At 43.7% G+C, this 8,904-nt stretch overlaps 1 protein-coding gene across 2 annotated transcripts in view; it reads left to right on the top strand.

Annotated features, from left to right (window-relative positions):
* Positions 1 to 1,364: 1,364 nt before the first annotated feature.
* The window catches only part of LOC132777807 (serine/threonine-protein kinase NLK2-like), a 28,220-nt gene continuing 20,680 nt past the window's right edge, over positions 1,365 to 8,904 (top strand). For both annotated transcript variants that reach the window (XR_009631713.2, XM_060780276.2), the window contains exons 1-4: positions 1,365 to 3,641; positions 4,800 to 4,929; positions 6,116 to 6,171; positions 8,120 to 8,226. Coding sequence is in view for 1 of the 2 variants with exons in the window: in XM_060780276.2 (XP_060636259.2) it covers positions 3,400 to 3,641; positions 4,800 to 4,929; positions 6,116 to 6,171; positions 8,120 to 8,226 (535 nt within the window). In the remaining variant the exon portion in view is untranslated. The remainder of the gene's footprint in view (positions 3,642 to 4,799; positions 4,930 to 6,115; positions 6,172 to 8,119; positions 8,227 to 8,904) is intronic.

Genomic DNA, 8,904 nt, shown 5'->3' with positions numbered 1-8,904 from the left:
CCTTCTTTCCTCTATGCTTTTCTTATCCCCCTCTTCCTTTCCCTTTCTTTTTCTTCCTTCCTCCTTCTTTTTCTTCCTTGCTTGCATTTCTTCATTTCCCTCCTTCTTTTTCTTCCTTCCCCTTCCCCTTCCTTCTTTCCTTCCCTACCCCTTCCTTCCCTTCTCCCCCTTCCTTTCTCTATCTCTTCCTCCCTTCTTTCTCTTTCTTCCCTTCCCCTTCCTTCTTTCCTTTCTTTTCCTCTCTCTCTTCCTTTCCCCTTCTCTTCCCCCTTCTTTCTCTTCCTCCCTCCCTCCCTCTTTGCTTTTCTTATCCTCCTCTTCCTTTCCCTTCCTTCCATCCTTCTTTTTCTTCCTTGCTTGCTTTTCTTCCTTTCCCTCCCTCCTTCTTTGCCTCCCTTCCTTTCTCTCCTTCTTTCTTTCCCTTCTTTTTCTTTCTCCCTCCCTCCTTGCTTCTTTTCTTCTTTCTCTCTTTTTCCTTTCCTTCCTTTCCCTTTCATTTCTATCCTCCCTTCCCTCCTTTCCCTTTCTTCCCCTTCTTTGTCTTGCCTCCCTCCTTTCTTCCCTTCCCTTCCCCTTCCTTCTTTCCTTTCTTTTCCTCTCTCTTCCTTTCCCCTTCTCTTCCCCCTTCTTTCTCTTCCTCCCTCCCTCCCTCTTTGCTTTTCTTATCCTCCTCTTCCTTTCCCTTCCTTCCATCCTTCTTTTTCTTCCTTGCTTGCTTTTCTTCCTTTCCCTCCCTCCTTCCTTGCCTCCCTTCCTTTCTCTCCCTCTTTCTTTCCTTCCCTTCTTTTTCTTTCTCCCTCCCTCCTTGCTTCTTTTCTTCTTTCCCTCTTTTCCCGTTCCCTTTCATTTCTCTCCTCCCTTCCCTCCTTTCCCTTTCTTCCCCTTCTGTCTTACCTCCCTCCTTTCTTCCCTTCCCTTCCTTCTTTCCTTCCTTTTCCTCTCTCCCTTCCTTTCCCTTTCTTTTCCTCCCTCCCTCCCTATTTGCTTTTCTTATCCTCCTCTTCCTTTCCCTTCCTTTTCCTTCCTTCCATCCTTATTTTTCTTCCTTGCTTGCTTTTCTTCCTTACCCTCCCTCCCTCCTTTCTCTCCCTCCTTCTTACCCTTTCTTTCCCTCCCTTCTTTTTCTTTCTCCTTCCCTCCTTGCTTCTTTTCTTCTTTCCTTCCCTCTTCCTTTCCCTTCCATTTCTCTCTTCCCTTCCCTCTTTTCCCTTTCTCCTCCTTCTTTGTCTTGCCTCCCTCCTTTCTTTCCTTCCCTTTCTCTTCCTCCCTTCGCCCTCTCAGCTGCCTCTCTCTCCTCGGCCAGTAGATGGGGTCCTCCATCTCCCTCTTTCTCCTTTTTTCTCTCTCTCTCTCTCTCCTCCTCCTCGTCCGCTTTCCCCTTCCTGCTTTCCTCTCCCTCGCTTCCTGCCTCTCTCTCTCCCCTGCAAAGATGGACCCGCGGCGCCTGTAACAAAGACCCGGCCGGCGCCCTCTTTCCTCCCGTCCGCCGCTCCGTGGGCCTCCTCTGCCGCCGCCGGGCTCGGGTTCGCCCCCTTGGCTGGCGGGGGAAGGAGTAGGAGGAGGGGGGCTGCTCTCTTTCTCGCCTCCTTCCCCCGGGACCCCCTGGGCCCGCAGGAGCCCTCTCCCCAGCCCCATGCCTTGCTGAGAGAGGCCATGGGAGCCCCGCTTTTCCACCCTGCAGCTGCTGGGAAGGGGCTGCCCAGTCGGTAGGGACTGAAAAAGACCCCCACCATCATTTCCCCCATTCAGCATCTCTCCCTATTCTTTGTTTTGGTTTTCCCCATTGGAAACAATCTTTCCCTCCAATTCAACCCTTGCAGTGGATCCTTCCTTCCTTTCCTTCTTATCCACCTTCTTAAGACACACATTTCAATTAATACTCCCTGGACCCTTTCTTCCTTCCCTTCTTAAGACGTACATTTCAGTTAATACTTCCTTTTTGGGATCTCTAGTTTTGCAGGGGTTTTCCTGGAGCCTGCAGCTTTCCAACCAGAGGACTAGGCTGAGATTGTGAAACTTTTTTTCCCCTCCCCTCCCTCCCAAAAGCCCATAAACATAGCAACCATCTTTTCCTTACTTTTCTGGATTCCACTCTTCTCTCCTCCTTGCAGATCCACATTGCAAAATTCCAGATTCCAAGGCAATAGGCCCCTTCCCTCTGTATTTTGAAGTGAACTTCTGATATTGACCCCCATATTCCTGATTCCAAGGGTCTGAACTAATTCATTTTCTCTCCTACTTGCAGACCCACCTTGCAAAGATTCTGCCCTCTTTATCAATCCAAAAAGGCCCTTTCCCTCTGTATTTTGAAGTTCACTTCTGATATTGACCCCTATATTCCTGATTCCATCGCTAATTCACATTCATTTATGCCCCTTAAAGTGTTGGAAAAGAGAGCCCGAGCTGCCCATTGCATTTCCAGACATTTTCCCAAGCTTCCAAAAGGGAAATAAACAAATTCTCCATATCTCTGCTATATACTGAGATATATTTTAATTGTTCGCATTTCTAACGTAATTGTTTATTCTGCAGAAATCTCATTGAACAGTTGTTATTCAGTAATAAATGCCTCATCTTTCTGCTAGATACATTTCGAGTTAGTTCGCATTTCTAATTAATTGTTTATTTTGCGGAAATCTCATTGAATTGTTGTTATTTGGACTGTCCAGTCGAGCAATCCTCTCCAACTGATTTTTCTATAGTCCAGATGCCCGCGAATCTGCTTGGTCTCTTATTTTGAGACATTTGGACTCTTATTTTGAGACATTTGGACTCTTATTTTGAGACATTTGGACTCTTATTTTGAGACATTTGGACTCTTATTTTGAGACATGATCCTTTTCTTTTTGCAACCCAGCATTCTGAACTTTATGTCGTCCTCCATAGAAAACTCTTAAAACCTAGCGAGAAACGTATTCCTCAAATCGTAGGGCAATGGTTTAGATCAAAGTAGGGTTTCTCGCATCTGAATTCCCCCAAAATTGAAAAAAAAAAAAACAACTCACAAACTTTCAAACTGATCCATCATCAAAAGATAAATCGGACTGACATTTTCGGTAATCATTTAGGGGATTTATTATTGTCAAAGTACCCCAAGATCCCGTTGCTTGTTGTAAGATGGTAGAACTTTAGAGAGACCTGAAAATCGAGTCCAGAGAAACCCTAAAAACAAGTCTGTATTTAGATAGATTCTTGAAAGCCCACCATTTTTGAGCACCTAGGTTTCTTGTATGTGATCCATCTTTGCTAGTCACCCTCAAAAGTCTTGCATAATTCATTGGAAGGATAACGTGAAATTCTTTCTTGACCCACAAGAGCACATCACACTTTCAATACTGGAAACAAGCAACCTCCCTCGCCGAATAGCATCCAGATCTGATATTTATTTCCTTGCGTCCAATGGCTTTTCAGGACCCCAATCATCCCTTGCAAGCTCAGCTTTGTAGCAATGTTTTTGGGGCTCTGACCGGGCTCATCCAACCCCCCTTAGCGGCTGGGCTGGGCGGCGGGCAGAAGTATTATTGCAATAATGGCGTACAGATAGCCTCTCCGCAACAACAGCAAGCGGCGCCTGGTAGCGCGGTGATGGTCGAGCCGGAACCTGACCGGCCCATTGGTTATGGTGCTTTTGGCGTGGTATGGTAAGTGGGGAAACAAGGGAAGATGGGCGGGAATTCTAGAATCATTGAATTGGAGGAGACCCCAAGGCCATCCAGTCCCAACTTTTTTCGGCCATGCACGAAAACACAATCAAAGTACTCTTAACGGATAGCTGAGACATAGACAAACTTTGGCCCTCCGGATGTTTTGGACTTCAACTCCGACCATTCCTAACAGCCTCAGGCCCCTTCCTTTAAGCGGCTGAGGGGGGAAAGGAAAGGGCCTGAGGCTGTTAGGAATGGTCGGAGTTGAAGTCCAAACACCCCAAGGTCCATGCCTGATCTAGCCACTATACTCATATGACTTAAGATACAGAATGGGGGAAGCGTGGCTCAAGATCAGTACGTGTGAAAAAGAACTTGGAGTCCTCGTGGACAACAAGTTAAACATGAGCCAAAAATGTGATGCGGCGGCACAAAAAAGCCAATGGGATTTTGGCCTGCATCAATAGGAGCATAGTGTCTAGATCTAGGGAAATAATATTACCCCTTTATTCTGCCTTGGTTAGACCACACCTGAAATATTGTGTCCAATTCTGGGCACCAAAATTCAAGAGAGATATTGACAAGCTGGAATGTGTCCAGAGGAGGGCGACTAAAATGATCAAGGGTCTGGAGAACAAGCCCTATGAGGAGCGGCTTAAGGAGCTGGGCATGTTTAGCCTGAAGAAGAGAAGGCTGAGAGGAAAAATGATAGCCATGTATAAATATGTGAGAGGAAGTCATAGAGAGGAGGGAGCAAGCTTGTTTATTGCTGCCCTGGAGATTAGGACACGGAACAATGGCTTCAAACTACAAGAAAGGAGATTCCATCTGAACATGAGGAAGAACTTCCTGATTGTGAGAGCTGTTCAGCAGTGGAACTCTCTGCCCCGGAGTGTGGTGGAGGCTCCTTCATTGGAAACTTCTAAACAGAGGCTGGAAGGCCATCTGTCGGGGATGCTTTGAATGCAATATTCCTGCTTCTCGGATGGGGGTTGGACTGGATGGCCCATGAGGTCTCTTCCAACTCTATGATTCTATGACTTTTTAAACTGCTGCATTACACCATGGACTTGTGGTCTGCTAAGACTCCTCGATCCCTTTCACATGTATTGTTTCCAAGGAAGAGACTACAGCATTGTGTTTTTCTGTCTGCAGGTCAGTGACAGATCCCCGCGACGGATCTCGAGTTGCACTCAAAAAGATGCCCAACGTTTTCCAGAACTTGGTCTCTTGCAAACGGGTCTTCAGAGAGCTGAGAATGCTCTGTTACTTCAAGCATGACAACGTGAGTGGGCGCAGGTTGCAGGGCCTTCTGTGGCTTGAAGCTTAACCTTTTGACTTCCTCTTGCATCTGCGCATCCTGGTCAGAGCATGAAGGAGAAATATGTTTTATGTATTGTCGAAGGCTTTCATGGCCGGAATCACAGGGTTGTTGTGTGTTTCCTGGGCTGTATGGCCATGTTCCAGAAGCGTTCTCTCCTGATATTTCGCCTGCATCTATGGCAGGCATCCTCAGAGGTTGCGAGGTCTGTTGGAAATTAGAATCATAACAGTAAATAATAAACAACACTCAAAAACAGAGGAATTCTATACAAGAAACAATAAGGGTGAGCTAATTACCTCCCAACAAACAGGAAGAAGCCAGACATTGAAAATGCTAGAGCCAGTGGTTCTCAACTTGGGTCCCCAGATGTTTTTGGCCTTCAACTCCCAGAAATCCTAACAGCTGGTAAACTGGCTGGGATTTCTGGGAGTTGTAGGCCAAAACACCTGGGGACCCACAGGTTGAGAACCACTGTGCTAGACCATTAAATGCTTATCAAGGTGGCCAATTGCTACATTCACACCTACCACAAATAGACAAGTGTTCTTTCTTCCACCCTGGACATGCCACAGATATATAAACCCCGTTTTCCTAGTTTCCTAGTAACTCCCAGTCTTTCATAACATTGTACCGTGATGGTTTAGAGTGGTGTCAGACGACATTGTAGCCAATGCACAGTAGGTTAAAGCACTGAACTTGTTGACCGAAAGATCAACGGTTCAAATCTGGGGAGTGGGGTGAGTTCCTGCAGTTACCTCCAGCATCTGCCAACCTAGCAGTTCAAAAGTATGCAAATGTGAGTGGATCAATAGGTACCGCTTCTGCAGGAAGGTAACGGCACTCTGTGTAATCATGCTGGCCACATGACCTTGGAGGCGTTTATGGACAACGCCAGCTCTTCAGCTTAGAAATGGAGATGAGCACCACCCCTCCAGAGTCGGACACAACTAGATCTTTACCTTTACAGACCACATTAATTCTGTAATATGGATGCAGCGCTATTGAACTCCATTTTTTTTAGTTCTGCAAGGATGTGTAGATTGGACTATCCAGAGCTGCATAGGTATCTTATTTCACCTGTGTGTCTATGACCTGACTATTAAAAACCACTTTTCCTTGTGAATGCTCTTTCCTTTTTCTCCCTCAGGTCCTCTCAGCGTTGGACATTCTCCAGCCTCCACAAATAGACTGTTTTGAGGAAATGTATCCTTCATCCCACACATAACCTGATGGAGCCGTAATTATTTGTCTATTATTTCTTCATCAATCATGTCTCACTCTCCATATGTTCCTGCTTTTTTTCCTAGGTGTCCTTTCCCCCCACCATTAGGCATTTGTTTTCTTTATTTCCTTGTTCAATTTCCCGAGGTTATGTTTGTTAGGTTGTTTGTTTTTCACTCCTTCGGCTGCCATTGTTTTGTATTTCGTTTCATTTGGCTTCTTGTTTACCATCTGTGTTTAGTTCCTTTGCAGTTGCTGTCAACCTTTCCTTCAGTCTTTTCCCCCTCCTTGTCTTCTCCCACATTTGTTTCACAGCTTTTAGTGTATTCTTGGCAGAATCACAGTTCCTTTCTCAACATCATCTCTCACATTTTATTTTTCTTCACTCCTCGTTTTATCAGATCTTATTCTCTCGGCTTTCACGCCTCTCCTTACTAGAGTCTTCTCCAACTTGGTGCCATCCAGATGGACTAAATTTGCCATGCTTTTTGTGGATGAAATGAGTTGTCCAACATGCCTGGAGGGTGTCCAGTTGGGGAAGATTATGGTATTATACTATTTTATCTGCTATACTGGTTTGTCCTCTCCAATTACTGTATATACTCGAGTATAAGCCTAGTTTTTCAGCCCTTTTTATAGGCTGAAAATGTTCCTCTCGGCTTATACTCAGGTCAAGGTTATTTATTATTTTATTCTGTTATTATTATTATTATTATTATTATTACATGTATTATTTTACTCTATTTATTATTGTTATTATTACATTTATCTGGACCAAACTCTACACGAATACTCAATATGCCCAAATGTGAACACTGGTGGAGTTTGGGAAAAATAGAATCTTGACATTTGGGAGTTGTAGTTGCTGGGATTTATAGTTCACCTACAATCACAGAGCATTCTGAACCCCACCAATGATAGAATTGGGCCAAACTTCCCACACAGAACCCCTATGTGTGCCATAGCAATGCATTGCATTGGACGGCTAGTGCAAAATAAAAATAGATACCAATAAAATTACATTAACCTTTATCAGTATAAATCTGCTTATGTATCCTTCCAATAATAAAGAGTAAAATAATAAATATAATAATAGAGTAAAATAATAAATATAATAATAATAGTGTAAAATAATAAATATAATAACAGTAATAAATAGAGTAAAATAATAAATGTAATAAAATAACAATAATGGAGTAAAATAATGTAAATATAATAATAATAGAATAAAATAATAAATGTAATAAGAATAATAATGTAAAATAATAAATAACCTTGACTCGAGTATAAACCGAGGGGAGCTTTTTCAGCCTTAAAAAGGGGCTGCAAAATTCTGTTTATACTCAAGTATATATGGTACATTAAAACAGCCGCTAAAAGCATTTCAATAATTAAAATAATTAAAATTACGCAATCCAATATCATAGCCATTAAACTGTATTCTGAAACTGCATTATATGGCAGTGTAGATGGGGCCTGTCTTGCGAGATTAATAGCTGAAGTGAACTCCTGTACCTTTCATTGTTGTATAGAAAAGGGAATCTGATTGTTGTTTGTTACCTTGTTGTGCAATAAGAACATTATCAGAAATCCCTGCTTCTTCTATGTGAAACGTTAAAAGTAAGAAGCTCAGTCTAGTTTTCAGTCTAACAGCTGTATTTCTCTCCATATTAACATTTCATTTTGCAAATGCTTCTCCTGTCCTTTATCACTAATTGATCAACATTATGTTTCACATTCCTTTTATTCAGTCTTATCTTTACTTTCCCAAGTTCAGTGTTTCCCCCTGATTTTGCCCAATATGCTTGGTTCAACTACTGAACAATAGGGAATCAACTTTTCTTTTTTACCTGCAATGGCAAAGGTTGGGGAGTCAGATACCCAGCTTCCCGACCATCTTGCACCACCATCCTTGACTGATGCCCACCAGTTACGTCATCACTGAGTTGATGCAAAGTGACCTTCACAAAGTCATCGTGTCTCCACAACCTCTCAGCGCTGATCACATCAAGGTCTTTCTATATCAGATCCTCAGGGGTAAGTCTGGTGCTAAAGCTCCTCAACCATTTCCTTAGAGAAAAGTTGGTCCTTCTTGGGCAAAATTTGGCATTTAGGCCAGAGAGGTGTGCAGATATAAGATGGTAGAGAACTTGCTTGGTAACACTCCATGTGGAACATGTCAGAAATATTATAAATAACTTGGATATTTTTGATTACAAAAGTGTGAGTCAGGCACTGAAAGAGTGAGTAGGCTGAAGCCAGTTAGAGTCAGTGGGCCAAAGCTAGTGTCGTCCTGAGGAGAGTGAGTAGGCCAAAGCCTGTTAGAGTCAGTGGATCAAAGCTAGTGTCGTCCTGAGGAGAGTGAGTAGGCCAAAGACTGTTAGAGTCAGTGGGTCAAAGCTAGTGTCATCCTGAGGAGAGTGAGTAGGCTGAAGCTTATGTTAGTGGACCAAAGCTTGTGTCGTCCTGAGGAGAATGAGTAGGCCAAATCCTGTTAGTCAGTGGGCCAAAGCTAGTGTCGTCCTGAGGAGAGTGAGTAGGCCAAAGCCTGTTAGAGTCAGTGGGTCACAGCTAGTGTCATCCTGAGGAAAGTGAGTAGGCCGAAGGCTGTTAGAGTTAATGGGCCAAAGCTTGTGTCGTCATGAGGAGAGTGAGTAGGCCGAATCCTGTTACAGTTAGTGGACTAAAGCAATGTCATCATGAGGAGTGTGAGTA

This window comes from Anolis sagrei, chromosome 6 (genome assembly GCF_037176765.1).
Source record: "Anolis sagrei isolate rAnoSag1 chromosome 6, rAnoSag1.mat, whole genome shotgun sequence".
NCBI lineage: Eukaryota > Metazoa > Chordata > Lepidosauria > Squamata > Dactyloidae > Anolis > Anolis sagrei.
Note: the sequence above shows the minus strand (reverse complement) of the source record. Positions and strands in the feature narration are given on the sequence as shown.